General features: G+C 42.7%; 3 protein-coding genes across 6 annotated transcripts in view; 2 read left to right on the top strand and 1 right to left on the bottom strand.

The window, feature by feature from the left end:
- Positions 1-3,040: 3,040 nt before the first annotated feature.
- naa20 (N-alpha-acetyltransferase 20, NatB catalytic subunit) lies at positions 3,041-6,436 on the top strand. Its single transcript, XM_026194727.2, has 6 exons — positions 3,041-3,195; positions 3,754-3,778; positions 3,951-4,041; positions 4,817-4,952; positions 5,048-5,193; positions 6,123-6,436. The coding sequence occupies exons 1-6, from the start codon at positions 3,143-3,145 to the stop codon at positions 6,206-6,208; spliced, it is 537 nt and encodes a 178-aa protein (XP_026050512.1). The 5' UTR covers positions 3,041-3,142; the 3' UTR covers positions 6,209-6,436.
- On the bottom strand, positions 6,350-13,755 carry crnkl1 (crooked neck pre-mRNA splicing factor 1). Of its 2 annotated transcripts, none has more exons than XM_026194726.2 (14): positions 13,552-13,755; positions 11,850-12,002; positions 11,476-11,567; positions 11,105-11,263; positions 10,584-10,750; positions 9,857-10,035; positions 9,585-9,755; positions 9,131-9,322; positions 8,913-8,972; positions 8,718-8,798; positions 8,066-8,305; positions 7,382-7,483; positions 7,008-7,256; positions 6,350-6,841 (listed from the first exon to the last, which is right to left on the bottom strand). In XM_026194726.2, the coding sequence occupies exons 1-14, from the start codon at positions 13,597-13,599 to the stop codon at positions 6,473-6,475; spliced, it is 2,262 nt and encodes a 753-aa protein (XP_026050511.2). In that variant the 5' UTR covers positions 13,600-13,755; the 3' UTR covers positions 6,350-6,472. The 2 variants fall into 2 exon arrangements, with proteins under 2 accessions (XP_026050511.2, XP_080145967.1); XM_080289841.1 differs by lacking the exon at positions 13,552-13,755 and adding an exon at positions 12,627-13,184.
- Positions 13,756-13,931: 176 nt separating this feature from the next.
- cfap61 (cilia and flagella associated protein 61) overlaps positions 13,932-19,894 on the top strand; it is a 50,283-nt gene continuing 44,320 nt past the window's right edge. For all 3 annotated transcript variants that reach the window (XM_080289840.1, XM_026194722.2, XM_080289839.1), the window contains exons 1-5: positions 13,932-14,326; positions 15,441-15,591; positions 15,754-15,830; positions 16,014-16,081; positions 16,169-16,289. In XM_080289840.1, coding sequence (XP_080145966.1) covers positions 14,184-14,326; positions 15,441-15,591; positions 15,754-15,830; positions 16,014-16,081; positions 16,169-16,289 — 560 coding nt within the window. In that variant the 5' untranslated portion in view covers positions 13,932-14,183. The remainder of the gene's footprint in view (positions 14,327-15,440; positions 15,592-15,753; positions 15,831-16,013; positions 16,082-16,168; positions 16,290-19,894) is intronic.

Here is a 19,894-nt window from a genome sequence, read left to right as displayed (position 1 = left end):
AGTACACACTTTGATTATTGCAATTTACTTTTCACATGTGTCTCTCAGTCCACCAAAGCTCATCTTCAATAGGCAGCAGCAAGGCTGCTAACAAAACTAGCTGGCAGTCTCATATTACACCTATCCTTGCATCCCTTCACTGGCTTTCAGTGTAATTCAGGATCTACTATAAAATTCTGTTATAAACTTATATAGCTGCTTATTTACCTGAGCTTCTAACATCTTATCCATGCAGCCGACCTCTCAATCGTCTAACCAGGGCCTTCCTATCCTCGTTGTGATTTTAAAAACAGAGGTGATCTGTGCTTTTGAGGTTGTAGCGCTCAAACTGTGGAACAGCCTTCCTCAGTCAATCAGATCGGTTATTTGTTTTAAGCGAATGCTGAAAACTCTTTTTTATAGAGTTTCATTAATCCGTTCCCTTCATTCGTTGCCATAGTTTGAAACCATGTGTGCATGTATGTGTGTATGTTGGAATAAATGTTTGTCGGTGTGGCTGATTATGTGTGTATTTATGTGTTTGTATGTTTTAACATGTACATTTATCTTCAGTGTGTGGCTCTTATTTGAACTGTGAAGCACTTTGTAACTCTGTGTTTTGAAGAGTGCTATATAAATAACTTTGTTATTATTATTATTTATTTATTTATTTATTTTATGTTTGTTTTAGAGCCTTGGCTTCAGTTCAGGGGCTATATAGTTTGAAGGAGCTATTTATGGTCTTGATATTTAAAGTAACTTGTAAGGTTTACTACATATGTGGTCCATCTCTAGGCAACTACCCAAAACATAATTAGACGGAATGACGGCATTCATCTCCTCCACGTGGAAGCCACGGCAACGTGGCGGCTTCCACAAACCTGCTCCTATGTATTTTTAATAGATTAATTCTAAGTTTACAACTATACATCAGTTTTTAAAAGATGTAAATACACACTAATAAATGGATATTTATGAGCATACAAGCTTTTTTCCTGTTAAATAACAAAAAAACAAAACAGAAAAAGACTCACTGTAACTTTAAGATGAAATAAATCTTAACTCGCAACTAATCTAAAGGTAGTTGTAGAGCCCTCAAATGTATACATGTGAGCTTGTAACAATCCTAACTGATGAAAAACTAGGATTAACATGTTACAAAAAACTTTTGTCTCAAACCAATAAACAATATGACAAAAAGGCAACATAAGAAAATCTGTTACATTTACATGTCACATTGACAGGCATGTGTTGTATTTAGCATATGTAACTAAACAAAAATGCCGTTACGTTTTTTAAAGGACCTTTTTAATAAGAACTGAAGTAAAACCTTCACCAGGAGGGGGCAATGTTTGACCAGTGGATGTCAACCTCCTGCGCCATCTTGTGGAGCAAATTGGTATTACACAAAAGTACAGCCCAGCCCTAGTTTACCTTCATTTGGTATCTTTTAGACACAAAGGTTAAGTGGTTATTTTTACACAATCTGTGTCAAGCTTTTGTTCAGTTCCACTGTGGTGGCCTCTTTTGACACGGGAGCAGCTCAAGGTAGATTTTATTACATTTGGTTACTTTTAAACTATTTTAAACAAAAGGTACAGGAATGGAGTGCAGCAATGTTGTTTAGAAATAAATTGTATTGTGTTATAACCTTAGTGTCTATCATACCACCATTTTTACAACAAAATCAGCTGTTAAATCATGTTCAACGAAATGAAGAATGGACTATTTAGCACCTCCTGGAGGCTGAGAAGCTCTCATCAGCTCAGGAGAACAGCAGCACAGACACATTTCCAACCACCCCTGCTGCTTATTACTTAAATATTTCTCCAGCATTAGTGTTATTTTATGCAGACAGGTAGCAGTTACTCTCTTTGTGTCTCTGTCTGTGGTTTTCAGCACTGTTTAATCACAGAAGCAGCATGTTATCTTTCACAGCAGATTCCTTTCTGTTGGTTTTCATTCAGATGGGAGCTGCAGCTCATCTGGGTACTTTAAAGTGTTAAATGATCTGTGGTGGGTGTGGGCTGATAGCAGAAGTGGCCCGGGGCTGACATGCTCGGGTGAATTAAAACAGACAACAGAGAAGAACCCACCCAACAGAAACTGCAGATGAACGTGAGGTCTGTGCCAAGAGAAACATGTATTCTCAGAAGGTTTCTCATAGTGCTCCCTGCTGGATTCTCCTTTCTCTTATTTTTGCACATATACACGAACACTCCAAACAATATCTCATTATTAAGAAGATTAAATGTCTCATTAATCCTTGCACACAGATTACAGAGGCTTCACTGTCAGTCTGTCCTCAAGTCTCTGTTGATTTATTTGGATATGGCGCCCTCCCCTGGCAGAAGAAAGACATTTTTTGTTGCTTTTGTTCGAAGTTTTCAAATCAGTCAAATATGAGAAAGGCTCCCACATGACCACCCCCAGAATAATTAAGAAAAAGAATAATAACTTTACTGAAGTTTATTTAATGCAAAATTTTACATTCATATTATGAATATTTTCTGAGTTAAATGCCCTCAAAGTACATAGGAGTGGGCTGAAATGCATAAGGACAATGAAAAACAACTGAAAAATAACTTTATGCTCCGTTAAAAACTGCAAATAAATATTACACGCAACCCAAGAGTCACAATGCAAAGACTTAATCTTGCAGTTTGTTTTTATATGAGTATCAGTATCATAGTTTAACAGCTGAACTGCACCCGTTTAACATCTGTGATGCAGAGGAACCGATCCTCTGGATGTTTGACCTGCTCTTTGAGAATTCACTGCAGAAAACTTCAAAGTGCATTTTGGACAAACGTTCGAGGGTCATATCACCATGTGGGATAGCTGGCTGAACAAAAGTTAAAGCATATGAAAGGTCTTTTTTTTAACATACATTCTGACACCAGGCTCATCGTATAAGCTGCCATGGGTAAAAATACTTTTCAAATACAGTTTTTATAGCATGAAGGCAAACCTTAAATATACTGAAATTAATCAGCTGATTCTGCGACGGTAAAATTACAAACCCTTAAAAATCTAGTTTTTGTCAATAGTGTAGTACCTGCCTTATCCCTTTGGGGACGCTGCTCCTTTTTCATCGCCTCCTAAAGGTAGCCGATATCTCGTTGTCTCTGTGGGGTGAAAGGTCACGCTACAGTGAGCCAAGATGACAACTCTGCGGCCGTTTACATGCGATGATTTGTTTAAATTCAACAATATGTGAGTAGGGTTTCGTTCTTTTAGCACATAAGCTGTAATTTAACGCTGTTTCTGGTGTGACTGATGGGAATGGATGCAGCTTGTGTGTTCGGTGTGCGGCTGCGCCATTCCTGACCAAACTTCATGCAAAAATCACATCATTTAGCGACTCGGGTCATACAGACCTCAACACTTTCAGCATGTTGTTAAACAACCTTCTACGTTTAATAACTGAAAATTATAGTTTTGTTGGCAAAGCTGCTACATACTCGGCACACCGAGACCACGCAGGATTAAGAAGAAGCTGTGTATATATATGTGTGTGTGGAATTAAAGTCTGTGGGTGTAAGTCGAGCAAAGACATGCCGAATTTTCCTATAGACACAACGGAAACATTTAGGCTATTTGCGTAACTTAAATGCCCATATGTGATGCTAAAAATTATAAATTTGCCGTTATTTCTGTTGAGTTTTGTTCGTTTCTCTCCATGTTAGAATAACGAAAGGGCTTGGTAGGAAATGGATAATTGGATGTGAATGTTAACGGCTCATTGATGTTTTTGTGTGTTTTGTCCATCAGAAACCTGGATCCTCTCACAGAGACTGTATCCTTTACCTGTGTTCTGCTTATTTAAGCTTCAGGGCCCACCCGTGGATGGCATCCACATTTAATTACACCGATGCAGTAATAATAAGGAGTACCTGACATTATATAAAGCGTATTTTAAGTGTGTTTCCTCTTACTCTGGATAGTTTTCTTTAACCTTTGACCTCCAGTATGGGATCCCGTTTTACCTGCAGTACCTCGCTCACTGGCCGGAGTACTTTATTGTTGCTGAGGCTCCTGGAGGAGAACTGATGGGCTACAGTAAGTCCTCCTGCCTCCACAGAGGTTAAGGTCATCTTTTAACTGTCGAGAAACCATGCTAGCCTCTAAAATGACATAATAATAAGTCATACAGGAAAATACATATATTTGTATTTACCTCATCTGGGTGTAGTTTGTGGAGAAGGATGGGAGTGTCGGTCTACATATGTTCTGCCTTGTCCAAAATGTGTCCATTCCCCCTCAAACTAAAATCAGAACAAAACTTCTGTGCAGCGATGACACCACAAGGGCAGGGCATGATTCTGATCCTGTTTTGTTTCATATCCAACCTGATTCATGTGCAGCTTTTCCATGTACCACACAAAAAAAGAAAGGTCAGAGCAGCAGGTCATTTTACGGGGAGGCCTTCAAAAAGCCTAGAATAACAGAGGGCTGATCCATGGAAAGATGAGCCCTAACCTGACTGCTCTGTGATGCTGTGAAACTCTCTCACACATTTATTGAGTTGTAAACGTCCAAAGACTGCCTCCTTACCTGTTCAAAGGTTTGGAGACAGGCTACAGATGACTCCTCCAAAGGAAGTGTGTTATGGATGACTAAAGCTAATTATGCATTGATTCATTTATTTGTACAGCATGTGGTGCCGTTTCATTCTGACATGATTTAGACACTGAAGGTGGCGCGCTGAGCAGACCTGCAGCTATACGCAAGCCTGTTTGAACAGAGGGTGCAGATTTAGAACAGATCCTGGACAGTTTAAAATAAACCCTGTGACTCTCGCCTGAGTCTGAGGTCATGTGGAACTTTCTTGCAGTTATGGGGAAGGCGGAGGGATCTGTGGCTCGCGAGGAGTGGCACGGCCACGTCACCGCTCTGTCCGTGGCCCCGGAGTTCAGACGGCTTGGCCTGGCCGCCAAACTCATGGAAATGCTGGAGGAGATCTCAGAGAGGTTCGTATCAGGACTGGGATGAAAACTGTGCGAGCCTATCCCTCACATTTTCAAATCTCTTGATTTTTGACGTCTGTGACTTTGACCTGTTGTAGGAAAGGCGGATTCTTCGTGGATCTGTTCGTACGAGTGTCCAACCAGGTGGCAGTGAACATGTACAAACGTCTGGGCTACAGCGTGTACAGGACAGTCATAGAGTATTACTCTGCCAGCAATGGAGAGCCAGATGAAGATGCTTATGGTAAGATCGCAGCAGAGTCATTTTATCTCAGAAAGGTTTCTAACTGCATCTGCAGCCAATCAGAAAGTTGCTTCCTTTATTGCCTTCCCCAGCTGTTAAACTCACAGCTGATGTGATTTGCACAGAGACGTTACCATAGCAATGAGCAATATTAAAACGATCCAGGAGACTTGAATTGGTGCACAGATGTACGGCAGCTTTTAGCATCATCATGAATTATTCTGACCTCTGCAGCAGGATGTAAACAACTGATTTTTATGATCTGCATGAAGCAACATGTATCTGAACTGTATTCGAGTGCATTTGACCCCCAAAAGTGCCTCAAACCACCAACCAACTACAGGTCATCTACTAACCTTGGAGATAGTCGATGACGTGCTCTACCTCCCGAGCCACAGCCACCCAAATTTGTTTTCAAATTGGTAAGGACTTGAATATCTCTCATGTGACAGATGTTCCACATGGGGGTCTGTCTCAAGTTCAACCTCTCTTGAGAAATTTGACACTCGTTCAGGTTCATCTCCTCTGTCAGTGTGCCCCAGGGTGGCTGTGGCTACAATGTAGCTTGCCATCACCAGTGTGTGAATGGGTGGATGGCTGGATGTGTAAAGTGCTATACAAATACAGGCCATTACCATTAGCTGTACAGTGTTCCATCATCAGATGTTTTATCGTTTTCCGATTGCTGTCAGTCTGACCGGTGTGGATCTTAAACGTTGGTGCACTGACAGAATACTTAAACTTTTAATTTAACTGCTGATGTTAGTTTTGAAACAGCTGAAACAACAGTGAGAGACTCTAATACAGCCCCGTTCAGCTCACCAACAGCTCTGTGCCTTCTGCTCTAAACTTAAAATAAATTTACATGGTTTTTATTAATTTACGAAGTGTGTTACTAAAGGACAAAACCTGCTGCCTTTCACCTTCAGACATGAGGAAAGCTCTGTCCAGAGACACGGAGAAGAAGTCGATCATCCCACTGCCGCACCCCGTCAGACCCGAGGACATCGAATAACAGCAGACTGTGGCTCTCTGACTCTGTGATACTCGTACATTGATAAACTGTCATTCCTCAGAGAGCCACTGGTCCTACAAAGAGTTTCATCTACTGTAAATATTAAATGAACATTTAGAAAAAGAACACACAACACGTGACTTTGAGCTGATGTTTGTGTAATCGCACAAAGAAAACATACAATAAAGACTCGTTTAAAAAAAATAAAAAAAATACTAGAAAAATCCAGACTGTCTGCTCCCCTCGAGTCCCTGAGCGGGGAATTTACTCTTTATCTTCCTCGCTGCTCCTGCTCTCCTTCCTCTCTCCACCTTTCTCCTCCTCCTCACTCTCGCTGCTGCTGCTGCTGTCGTCGTCTCTGTCGTCGTACGTTTTCTCCTGTTCAGTCTCAGCCGCAGTTTCTCTGCTGGACGCAGTCGTCAGCCGATTCTCAGGAGAAGCTGCCGCCTCCACAGACTGTTTTGTTGTCTCTTCAGCTGCCGGCGGACCATTTTCTGGAAGCGTCTCGTCGTCTTCTGTGATGACCTGCTGCTTCTTCCACATCTTGGCCATGGCGAGCAGCTTGAGGTTGGGCTGATTGGCGGCGTCCTCTGGAAAGATGTAATCGTAGTACTCTTCCCAGCCAGCGTCCGACTGATGGGATGGAATTATATCAGGACAAATAAGAACGATCCAATTATTGTAAATTAGGTTAATTAATCCATTAGTTATTTTTGTGTATAAAAAAAAAAAAATCAGTATTTGAGAAAACATTTCTGGTGGCTGTCACCATCCAGCTGTGACATTGTCCATCTCTTACCCCATCCTCGGCAGTCAGCTTCCTCCTCTTCTTCACCTTCTCCGGCAGCAGCTTCCTCACCCGCTCTCTAGTGCTGTCTGTGCCGAACTCCTTCTCGAAGTCTCTCCAGGACTCGAGCAGCATCAGCCTCTCCTCCTTCTCCTCGCAATTCCTCATGCTCCTATTGGCCTCCTCATAGATCTGCCGGCACTTCTGCAGTCGGTCGGGGCCGTCCACCGACAGCTCGAACTTGGCGTAGCTGATCCAAACCTGCAGGAGAAGAAGACGGTAAGCACAGAGCTTGATGGCTGGCAGGTCACACGAAAGCCATGAAATATTTTTACTATAGACAGTTTGTTAGATCTGGGATCAGGTTTGTGGAGTGCAGCTCTCACCTTGACGTGCTGAGTGCGCTGCAGTAGCCTTTTGTAAAGGTTTCTGGTGTTTTCAAACTCTTCCTGCTCAATCTCAAAGTCGATATAGGACTTCCACAGAACCTGCGGGCATAACAGACGTGAGTGCACTGAATTCATCAGCAGGGCAGCAATGTCAAGCGTGAGATAAGAAGTCGAACATATTTCAGTGAAAATGAAGCTACGGGAAGGTTTTTAAAAGAAATTAAAATAAAGGATCATTTTACAAAATGTTACGATTTTTAAACAGAAACCTAGCTTGACTTTGATCTCACTTTGCTTCATGAACACTAATCCAGGATTACATGAAGCTGCCTATCAACTGTTTAGTCTGGGTTCCTGTCCTATGAATGGAGTACACTGTAGGAGATGGATTACTGTGACAGTAAAAACTGATGATGAAATGTGATGTTCACAAAAATCACAATAAGAAGCTTTAAAAACAGTCGAATAAGTTCAAAACCTGAACACCACACTTGAGTGCGTCACTGTGACGCACCCACTGTATCTCACTCACCAGGCTTCTTCTCCTCTTCCTTCACATGACCCCTGATTTAAAAGTATTCCAAAAATAGGTAAGAAGGCATTTCTTTTCCTCCCATCATTAAAATGCTATTTAACTTTCGCCACCAGGGGGCAGCATTTGTGTGAGAGGTTTCCAGTTACCTCTGGCATGTCCAGCCGTGGCTGCCCGATGGCGAGTTCGAAGATGGCCCGAGCCCGCTCGATGTCTCCCAGGATTGTCTCCAGTTCAGCAAACTTGATCCAGGTGGTGCAGTTTTCGGGGGTGAACTCGAGGTATTTCTCGTACAGCTTTCTACAGCGGTCGAACTCTCGCAGCTGCAGCTCCAGCTCGATGTAGCCCTTCAGCAGTTTGTTCTTCGGGCATTTCCCGATCGCCGTGCCCTGAGGAGAGAAATACTGATGAGAAGAAAGCGGACACAGACGCTGATGCCATTCTTCCTGTGGAGCCAGTGAGTTACATTCATCTGACTGAACTCGGCATAGAGCAAGAGGGGCACTGGAGGCGAGGAAGAGGAGATGCCTTTGTTCTGCAAAAGTTTTCTTTTTGCAGTTCTCATTCCGTTTTCTTTCGCCTGATTTTAAGTTTTGCTTTTATTACTTTAAAAGACACTTTTTGCTCTACCCCCATCCTCTGCAAAAAGACTGATACAAGAAAGTATGAACGGAAGCTCGTTTTTTAAAAACTACTTATTAAGTCACCCAAAATGTAACATAATACAGCACTCTATGCGTTCAGTTTACATCTGACTGCACAACGTGTGGTGGTTTTGCACGTGCATCTGAGGAATCTTACCATGATCTTTCTGGCTGCCTGCAGGTTCTTCTGTCGGATCTCAAACTGAGCAAAGAGCAGCCAAATCTTAGCAAATGTGAACTGAAACAAAACAACGACAGACACAATCAGGTGAACACCTTTACACAAGAACACCTTTACTATAATGCATGAGTGGTTTCACTGAAGAGGTGCGGCCTTTAATGTGTAAATTACCTTCTTGTGGGGGATGAGTTCCAGACAGGCCTGATAAACCTGCCTCGTTCTCTCGGGATCCTGCCATCACAGAGTTTTGTTTAATCACACACATCACTGTCAGACGTCTCGTTTTACATTTCTTTACAGCCTGGTTATGTCTGTTGCTTGAGAACATGATTCAGATCTGTGTCCTTTACTTTGTTGGAGGTTAACAAGATGCCGAATGATGGACCCACCTTGACCTCGAGCTCCTCATACAGACCGTAGTTGATCCACAGGTAGATGTATCGCCTCCAGTGTCTCTTCTCCTGGATGGGTGGGATGTTGGCGATGGCTCTTTCATAGACATCTCTCACCGTATCTGCGTCGGCGTCGCTCTCCACCAGACGGAGGTAATCGAACCAGGCGTCGTAGTTGTGTGGATTTGCCTGGGATTATGAGTGTATGATTTATTTTTTTAGCATTTCATTTTCCCCGTAACTTTCCCAAACAGCAGAGTAGGTGACATAAAACCTGCAAGTTAACAATTAAGCGAAAACCCCAAATACGAAGCCTATTTTGTTTCTTACACCAGTACAGAGAAAACAAACCAATCAGGGCGTTAAATCTGTAGACAAGGAAAATGAACCCATCTTCCTCCTTTGTTCCACTTTCTACAGATTTCCAGACGTAATTCCTTAAAACTGATACCTTAACTTCCTCTTCGTACTGGAACCTTCGCTTGCTGACAATGACATCCTCGATTCCTCTGCGGTCTCCAAACTTCTTCTCAAACATGGTGTAGTTTTTGAAGAGCTCCTGTGCCTGATGTTTAGGGATTCTGTCCAAAGCGTACTTATAGATCACCCGGACTCGCTCGAACTGCAAAGGTAGAGAACAAAAGTAAATAAATACATTTCACAATATGATCTCCAACAAAATGAAAGCCAGAAAGAAGTTTGAGAAGTCTGAGCTGCACTCGCCTCCTTCTGAGTCTCCTCAAACCTGGCGAAGGCCACAAAGAGGTTTTCATCTACATGTTCCTCCCCAAAGAACTCCACTGCCCGCTCGTACACCTTCCTGCCGTGGGCGATGTAGCCGTGCTTCTCTTCGAAGCGAGCGTACTTGATCCAGTTTTTCACCTCAGGGTGAACGATGACAAGTGCAGCGACGTTAAGTTAAACGCACCATCACAAAGGTCGTGAGATAAAACAATCAATAAAATAATAGCATGAATAAAGTGTTCAGCAACAGTAAAGACAGCTAGATGGAGGTGGAGGATGAAGAAAACTGGGGAGAAATGCTCCAACAGAAGAGATGGTTCTGTGTGGCTTGTGAAGCCCCGACCACACACACAGACGGGGAACCAGGTGAGGCAAGGAAAAGGCATTCCTCAAGGTTAATCAGTATTTTAGGGTTTATTCTTCCACCTTGAAGGTGAGTTGATAAAAAGTGATATTATAGTTTACATAAACATATAAAGAGGAAGTCTGACAGCAACCTCTGTTGTCTTTCAGAGAACATAATTTGTAGCTTTGAGAAGAAAACAGCCCTGATAATAATGAACTCAGGCTCTGTGGGACGACTCAGACCATCACCCTGATCGCGCTTTTTGTTTCTGTATTTTAAAGTTTTATTATATTGTTTGAATTTAACTGTGGGGAAACAATTCCCAGTATCCTGCATGTTAGTAAAGCAACAAAAGGATATATCGCTCATAAATGGTGCGGGCTTTCTCCACCTCCTTGTAGCGCAGCTCAAAGTTGATGTAAGAGTGCCAGGCCTGCTCTTCAGGCTCCCATTCCATCCATCGCTCAAAGACCTGCCTGCAGCCGGCGATGTTTCCCAGCATCTCCTCCATGTAGGTGTACTTGTACCTGTGCAAAGGAACAGCATTCAAAATATTACACACAGAAGATTTAACAAAAACAGACAACAGATGCACAGCAAAGACTCTCCATCAGAGCTGTACAATCACAAGCAGACTCACACTCACACACGATGCACTTTTCAAAGTTTAAAACACATTGTTTACGTCCGATTACATCTCAGCTACTCTATTGTTAGATAAGCGTCAATAAAGTATCAGCCAACAAATGCATTTATTTAATCTTTAACTACAAAAAAGGACTGAAAATTGTGACTGTGCCACTTGTCAAAGCCTGCTGATATTTTAGAAAACAAAACAATCAAGAAATAAATAAAGCAATTAAATGATTTTTAAGTCCTACCAGAACTGGTTGACTCGGGGGAGGATGGTGATGGCTCTGTCCCAGATGTTGCGGGCATGGTTCACCTGGCGGCTTTTCATCTCTATCTCGGCGTACTTTAGCCACAGAGTGACGTTGCGATGATCGACATCTAGCGCCCGCTCGTAAATGGAACGAGCTCTGAAACGAGGGTAACCGTTGGTGAGGTAAAAGTGGACCATGCAGACACATGGGCATGAGAAATATTTCTAAAAAGTTTACTAAAATGTTAAAAGATGTGATGACCAATTCCACTTATTTCAGTACGACCAAGACTAAGATGTTTGTGATTGGACCCCTGCGAAGTTGTAGCCATTTAATATTCTGACTTTCAGCAGATTTTGCCTCAGTACCTCTGGATCTCCTTCAGACTTTCCTCCCATTGTGCGTATTTGATCCAGTTACTGATGACGGTCCGGTTCTTCCTGATGTTGTCCTCAAAGCTCTGAAAGAAAAAGATATTCGTCATGTCCAAAAACTATAAAAACATATTTGTGTGTGCTGGAAACATCTCAAATTTTCCAGTTAGATTAAAACTACAAACACATTTGTTTAACTAAACATGATTATTAGAGCAAAAGTAAAACAAGAGAGCAACACACTTCAAATATTTTATGCTGGCTTTTTAAAACATAAATAAAGCTGTTAAAAATTCTTGCCGAAAGGGCGGTATGAGTAAGAGCAATGTGAACACTACCAGCAGAGAAAATATGATGGAAGCGCTTACCTTCCTCTTCCTCAGTTTGTAGTCATTGAGCTCCTCCTGATCGGTGATCTTCTGTTTCGGTGGTGGTGGCAGGAGTTCGAGCTCTCTCTCTTTGGCTTCCCTTAGCAGCTGCTCTGCAGTGATCTGAACCTCTGCCGGAGCTTTATTCTTCACCTAAAACACATCACAAAATACAATTAGCGTGAGCATAAAGTTGGTCTTTCTTCTCTTCCCCGCAACTGGTCATAGCAGACAGCTTCTCCCTGAACCTGCTTCTGCTGGTTCCTGTTAAAATAGAGTTCTTCCTCCCCATAGATACCAAGTTTAATCGCTTATGTTACCTTACAATATAAAGCACCTTGAGGCGACTGTTCCATCATCATCTTATTCTTCTTTTGACTCCTCCCTTTAGGACAGCGGTCCCCAACCCCCGGGCCAGTACTGGTCCGTGAGTCGTTTGGTACCGGGCCACGAGAGTTGAAGCTCAGGTGTGAAATGTATGGTTTTCAGGGTTTTTATCGGTTTTCAGCGTTATTTTGTTATCGTTTTTATCGTTAACTGTTTTCCTGGGTCTTTTCAGGTGTGTTATGAATAAATCTTCTTTTTTTCCCCGGTACCGGTACTAGTTTTATTTTGTTGTATTTATCCGCAACACCTTAAGGCCGGTCCGTGAAAATAATGTCGGGCATAAACCGGTCCATGGCTCAAAAAAGGTTGGGGACCGCTGCTTTAGGAGTCACAAATGGCTCATTTATCCCCATTTCACCCTATGCCAGCATCATCCTCTGTCATACCAACCCTCTGTATGTCCTTCTTCACAGCATCCATCCATCTTCCTCTTTTCCTCCTGCCTGCCAGCTCCACCTTCAACATCCTTTGACCAGTATATCCACTAGCCCTCCTCTGCACATGTTGGAACCATCTCTGCCTCTAACTTTGTCTTCAAAGTAACTGGTGAGAGCTGTTTCTGACCTTCAGCTCTGCTTCCTGTGAGTTTCAGTCTCCAAACCGTGCATCACTGCAGGTCTCACTGTCATCTTGTAAGCTTTTCCTTTCTCATTTGCCTCTATCATGTCAGAAATCACCCCTGACATTCCTCTCCACCCTGCTTGCACTCTCTTCTTTACCACTCTTGCGCATTGTCCGTTGCTTTGGATGGTTGACTTCGGATACTCAAACTCATCCACCATCAATTCCTCTACTGCTTTCAGCTTCACTGGTACACCCGTCTCCCTCTCATTTACACACATGTATTCTGTCTTGCTTCCATATACCTCCAGAAGCTCCCTACTCTCAGTACAGATCACACTGTCGCCTGCAAACACAATCACAGTCCACACAGTCCTATTACTATAATAGTCATTTTTCAGAAACTGCATACATGTTTAAACACATTTCTAACTTTAAAGACACAAAGGAACGCAAATGTGCCAGATTTTAAATCTTAATATAAACAAGAATAAATTAAGCACACGTAAAACACATGGAAGCCAAAACAAAGCAGAGCGTGGTGAAAGTTTACAGCTAATGTAACTTGTGTGAAACTCAGACCACAGAACTACCTGTTAAGCAGGTAAAATACCCCTAAAACTACTATAGTGTAGCACGTTTTTGTGAGTAACCTTGGCAGTGAAAAGATGAGATTAGATTTTAGTTCTGCTCCGTTAGCCCGAGTTCTATGTTAGCATTAGCCTGGAGCTCTGATACTGCTCTGTTCGCTTACCTTCGCCACCTTCGGTATCCGCTGTTTCCCTGCCGCCGTAGACGCCATTCTGATGGCAGGTTTAACCAACAAACAACGTTAAAAACCTCACTTAAACTGTCCCGACAACTACCGAACGGCACAAAAAGACAGCGAAACGTTTCCGTCTCACCGAGCGTCAGCCACCATGACAGTAACCACAATGCCCCGCGTCTTCTTCTTTGTCTTTTTGTTCAAAACGCAGACGTGTTGCTGCCATCTACCGTTTGTTCGCCAATGCCATTTTGAATAGTTTATATGTACGTTGTCCGATATAGAGAATATATTCACTATAACGGACTTCAGTTGAGTTCATTTGTCCAGTTTAAGGAAGTTTTGATGAAGACTAAAAACTCGTTTCTAGACTGATTTTAGTTCTTTAAAAGGTTGCTTTATGACTTCCGGTTAAACCGCGGGAGTTCTGGCGTTACGTTACTATGGCAACTGGGTTTGGTTTCTTTATAGGTGAAAACAGTGAGCTGAATTCATTTATATTTATTTACTATTTCACCTTCTTCTATCCACCAGCCTGATATTATAGTTTATTACAAAAGGGCCGTCTTTTGTCTGCTTTAGTTTTGTTATTACTATTTATCCATATAATACGGGTGACGATGCAGACTGTAACCTCAGACAGCGCCCGGGAGGAAACCGTGACCGTGAGGAGAAGCGAGTCCGCGGACGCTGAAGAGATAGACGGCCTCATTAGTCCATCTGCGCAGGCGGTGTTTGGAAGAGTCAATGTTATTCATCTGCTGTGAGAAAAGTTTTTCTTCTTAAACATCTCAGCAGCAGAGTTTAGACCGTAAACTAGATGCTCTCTGCACACAAACACACCTACAAGCTGAATAAGTTGTTTTAAACACTGTTAGATAATTATTTTGGAATTATGCAGTCTCTGAAAAGATTTCTATCGTCTCTTTGATATATAGCTGTGATATAACATTACTGTTGTTCTGCACAGACTGGTGGTTTATTCTTGTCTTAAGTGTAATGTCTAAGCAAATGTGAGCAAATAAACAAGAATAGAATAGTGTAATATCTATTCTTGTTTATTTGCTCACATCAGTTTTCATGCTGAGAACTGTAGGAGAATTATAGTGTTGGAGGGGATGGGAGTTAGGTCTCGAAAATCTCTCTGCAAATGATTGCAGTCGGTCAAAGTCAGACTACAACTGTTTGCCGAAAGGTTGCCTCCTATCAGGCGACCTGTGCAATCGCCTGGTGATCAAAAGTGTTTGTGAGAGCTTCAGGCAATGATTGCTGATTGCACCACAAGTGGCAATCAGTTGTTTTTCGTTTTTTTGTTGTTGTTTTTTTGTTGGGGGGGGTAACTTTGTAAAGCTCTGGGTTAGATTTTTTTTCTATTTTTATTACACAGTTGAAATTTTTTCATAATGTCAGGTAACATTATCAGAGAATGGTGGTGTGTGGGCTTACGCCTCTTGTTCATAGTATTCAAAGAATATTTTTAATTTATTGTATCAAAACAATATTGCCACACAAAATTTAGTAATACGATGATATACTGATTTTTTCCCCACCTCTAAGGGCAGTGTGGTGCCTGCTATGGGGGCTTATACATCCCCAAAACACCTCACCTAAGAGGGATTCACACGCTTTAACCACCTCAACTGGTGCTCTTCTCTCAGCTCTCCCACTTCCACCTGGCGGTCATAGCAACTGCTTCAAACTATTTCTTTCAGTTTTCCTTTGGAGGATCCAAGAGGACCAAGTTGTCTCTGATAACATGTGGTGGATGCCACTCTCTCATCACAGTTATGTGGTGATTAATGTAGACATCTGTGCTCTCAGTTAATTTCAAACCCTTACAGAGACCATCACTGAACTTTCTTGTCATGTTTGTTCAGAGAGAAAGCTAACCTGGCTGTGACTCTGACCAATGAAAAGGGCGACATCCTAGGCCACGCTTCCTTCTTTGATCACCCTATTGGAGATCTGGTGGATCAGACGCAGTGGGAAGCTTTCATGCAGGAACACTTCAGTGTTGGACAATGCACAGTCTGTACCTTTTATTCACTGATTTTAACATAAGGTTTTCATTAAGTAGAGACAATTAACATCTGCTGGAAATAATGTGGCCAAGTGCCCATGCTCTGCTTAGATGAAATGAAATGAACTGAGCTCACACCTGCAGTGGATTAAACTGTCGTCTTTCTGCAGCCTTTCAACACACTTTTCCTCCACCTTTTTGTGGCACGGCCGAATTTCACCACAGCAAGTGTGAAAGAGATAATGAGGTATGATAAAAAAAAAAAGCCCTTTTTAAAAAAATTCTTGTATCATTCGATGAGATTCATATATCAGTGCAAGGGAGATACTACAATGCACTTTGATTAGAAGCAAGCACAGTATGCACGTCCTGAAAGCTGAATGCATTATGTGTAAAATGATCATTTTTCTTGATGCGCTTTGTTTCGCAGGGCCATCTTTAACGCCATTGCTGATCTTGAATACGTCTGTCTGCTCAGCCCACACGTTGGTAGTTTAGGTGATTTCGATTTAGCAAGTTAAATTCTATAATTCACTTAAGCATTAATTTCCAAGAGGCCCATGCAGGTGTTTTTTGTGCTTGCAGAGCCAGCGCTGGATGAAATATTTGAGCCGTTGGAGCGTGTGACCGACCCCGGGCCTCAGTGCTTGGCACTGATCTGCCACAGAAAAGCTCACTGTCCCCGGCCTATTGTCCGCGCAGCCAGGTGATTTCCACTGATTCCTTCCCAGGCTACTAAACAGTAGAGTGAATAAAAGAGCACTATATGTACTATAAATAAACATTTATTCACTTGAATTTTGATGTAAGATGTGATGAAGAACTCATAGGAACTAAGATTCTATGAGCACAGCAGTTTATTTCATGACTGAACTTACAATAGGCTGTTAAATAATGCTTAAGAGTTCTGGCACAGAAGATGCAGGTTTAACCAAGGATGTTTTTAGGAGTGGTAAACGTAGAACTGCCAGAGAAAACAGAGAAAATGCAAAACAGACAGAAGGAACTTCAGGAGAACAGTGGAGCCAGCTCATTACCTTTTCCAGTGACAAGGGGAAATTAAATAGCTTTCCTGATCCATAAATTCTTGCCTTTGTTAAGGATTTTTCTAAACCTGTCATAAAGTGCATCTAACAAGGAAACAACTTTATAAGTAGATAAAGTTGATATAACTTTACAGCGCTTTGGCATATTATTAGCAAGCTGTGATGGAAAATTCAACAGTAATTACAATGAGGGTAATTATATATGTATGTATATATATATATATATATATATATATATATGTATATATATATATGTATATGTATGTATATGTATATATATATAGAGGATCTGAGGGCAGACCACAGCGACCTCCCTGAACAGGGTCCAGTAACCATCACAGTGGCAGATATCCAAGAAAGGGTCTCCAGTATGAAGAGTTGGACAGCACCAGGGCCCGACATGGTTCACGCCTACTGGCTGAAGAAGCTGACTGCACTCCACGAGCGTCTGGCAGCACAAATGAACCAGCTGCTAGTTAACGAGAGACACCCGGAATGGCTAACTGAAGGCCGGACGGTCCTGATCCCCAAGGACCCCAAGAAGGGACCGGTCCCCTCCAACTACCGACCAATAACCTGCCTCAGTACTACATGGAAGCTCCTGTCAGGCATCATATCGGCTAAGATGAACAGGCACATGGGTCAATACATGAGTGGGACACAGAAAGGAATTGGCAAGAATACCAGAGGCGCAAAACACCAGCTACTGGTAGACAGAACAATCAGCCGAGACTGCAAGACCAGACTGACCAACCTGTGCACTGCCTGGATTGATTACAAGAAGGCCTATGACTCAATGCCCCACAGCTGGATACTGGAATGCCTAGAATTGTACAAGATCAATGGGACCCTAAGAGCCTTCATCAGGAACTCAATGGGGATGTGGCGTACAACACTAGAGGCCAACTCCAAGCCCATAGCACAAGTCACCATCAAGTGCGGGATCTACCAAGGAGATGCTCTGTCCCCACTGCTGTTCTGCATAGGCCTGAACCCCCTCAGTGAGATCATTAACAAGACTGGCTACGGACACCGACTACGGAACGGAGCAGTTGTCAGCCACCTCCTGTACATGGATGACATCAAGCTGTATGCCAAGAGTGAACGAGACATCGATTCACTGATCCACACTACCAGGCTATACAGCAACAGAGATGGGCAGTAACGCGTTACTTGTAACGCGTTACTGTAATCTGATTACTTTTTTCGAGTAACGAGTAAAGTAAGGGATTACTATTGCAAAATCGGTAATTAGATTACCGTTACTTTCCCGTAGGAACGCTGCGTTACTGCGTTACTAAAACCGTGATTTTTTGCGAGAATGTCTCACGACAGTGACGTAAGCGAGTGCGCCGTTAGTGACAACAGCTGTGTGCAGATCAACAATGGATCACATATCGAGTGCGGGAGAGAGTATGAGCATGCAGCGTTTAAAGCGTGGAAGTACTGACCTTACTTTGAGTTTGATTCCATAAAAAGTGACAAAAACATTAGCGTCCATCGTGCGTGGGAAGAAAACTTCTTTTTACAGCGAAAAAAACCCCTAAACTTCCAAGGAAGCACCAAGAGCGCAACGACGTAATGGGAAACTCACAGAGACACTACCGTATCCTTCCACTGACCGCTGCACACCTGCACCAGGGTAAACCTCCGCCTACTGCAGTCCTGCTTTACAGGTGAAAATAGAGCAACAGGACCGCTGAGTCTTTGACTTTATTTATGTTCTGCTGTGTTTTACTTGCATCTATTTGAAAGACTGAGTGTAAACACAAAAAATTATTTTATTTTATGTGCTGGAATGTGCAGAAAATAGGTTTAAATGTTAAACTCATTTATTCAAGTCAGAGAATGTTGCATATAATTAAATTTTTGCTTGATGCATAAAGTTAAAAGATTAAAAATGATAAAACAAGTTAAAAAAAGAGACTTTTCCATTTGATTACATTTTGTATGATGGATTATGTAGAAAAAGTAGAATTGGGCTGAAAGATCTATCGCTTTATCACCTCTTCAGGTTGTAAATCGTGTTTTTAAAAAGTAACTAAGTAACTAAGTAACTAAGTAATTAATTACTTTTGAAAATAAGTAATCAGTAAAGTAACGGGATTACTTTTTTGGGGAAGTAATCAGTAATTAGTTACTGATTACTTTTTTCAAGTAACTTGACCAACACTGTACAGCAATGACATTGGAATGTCGTTCGGACTGGAGAAGTGTAGTCGGATGGTAACAAAGAGAGGGAAGGTAGTCAGAACTGAGGGGATTGAACTACCAGAAGACAACATTGCAGACATAGAGGACAGTTACAAGTACTTGGGGATCCCACAGGCGAATGGGAACCATGAAGAGGCCGCTAGAAAAGCTGCAACCACCAAGTACCTGCAGAGGGTCAGGCAAGTCCTGAGGAGTCAGCTGAATGGTAAGAACAAGATCCGGGCCATCAACACGTACGCCCTGCCCGTGATCAGGTACCCTGCTGGGGTAATAGGCTGGCCAAAGGAGGAGATAGAAGCCACTGACATAAAGACAAGAAAGCTCCTTACCATGCATGGAGGGTTTCACCCCAAATCCAGCACCCTGAGGCTGTACGCTAAGCGGAAGGAAGGGGGCCGGGGACTGGTGAGTGTCAGCACCACAGTCCAGGATGAGACAACGAACATCCAAGAATACATTGGGAAAATGGCCCCAACTGACCGAGTGCTCAGTGAATACCTCAGGCAGCAGAAACCCAAGAAAGAGGAGGGAGACGAGGAACCATCATGGAAGGACAGGCCCCTGCACGGTATGTACCACCGGCAGATAGAGGAGGTGGCTGATATCCAGAAATCCTACCAGTGGCTGGACAAAGCTGGACTGAAAGACAGCACAGAAGCACTAATCATGGCAGCACAAGAACAAGCTCTGAGCACAAGATCCATAGAGGCTGGGGTCTATCACACCAGGCAAGACCCCAGGTGCAGGCTGTGTAAAGATGCCCCAGAGACAATCCAGCACATAACAGCAGGGTGCAAGATGCTAGCAGGCAAGGCATACATGGAACGCCATAACCAAGTGGCCGGCATAGTGTACAGGAACATCTGTGCCGAGTATAACCTGGAAGTCCCGAGGTCAAAATGGGAGATGCCCCCAAGGGTGGTGGAGAATGACCGAGCTAAGATCCTGTGGGACTTCCAGATACAGACGGACAAAATGGTGGTGGCTAACCAACCGGACATAGTGGTGGTAGACAAACAGAAGAAGACGGCCGTAGTGATCGATGTAGCAG

The sequence above is a fragment of the Astatotilapia calliptera genome, chromosome 15 (genome assembly GCF_964374335.1).
Source record: "Astatotilapia calliptera chromosome 15, fAstCal68.1, whole genome shotgun sequence".
In the NCBI taxonomy this organism is placed as follows: Eukaryota; Metazoa; Chordata; class Actinopteri; order Cichliformes; family Cichlidae; genus Astatotilapia; species Astatotilapia calliptera.
This window is presented reverse-complemented; position numbering and strand designations above follow the sequence as displayed.

Coding starts and splice junctions, on each gene's coding strand:
- naa20 (XM_026194727.2), top strand. CDS start 3,143: ATGACAACTCTGCGGCCGTTTACATGCGATGATTTGTTTAAATTCAAC. Junction 3,779..3,950: donor TGGATCCTCTCACAGAGACT/GTATCCTTTACC, acceptor TTTGACCTCCAG/TATGGGATCCCGTTTTACCT. Junction 4,042..4,816: donor AGGAGAACTGATGGGCTACA/GTAAGTCCTCCT, acceptor ACTTTCTTGCAG/TTATGGGGAAGGCGGAGGGA.
- crnkl1 (XM_080289841.1), bottom strand. CDS start 12,701: ATGTTGAAGGTGGAGCTGGCAGGCAGGAGGAAAAGAGGAAGATGGATG. Junction 12,003..12,626: donor TGAAGAAGGACATACAGAGG/GTTGGTATGACA, acceptor GATGTGTTTTAG/GTGAAGAATAAAGCTCCGGC. Junction 10,036..10,583: donor CCGCACCATTTATGAGCGAT/ATATCCTTTTGT, acceptor ACGTCGCTGCAC/TTGTCATCGTTCACCCTGAG.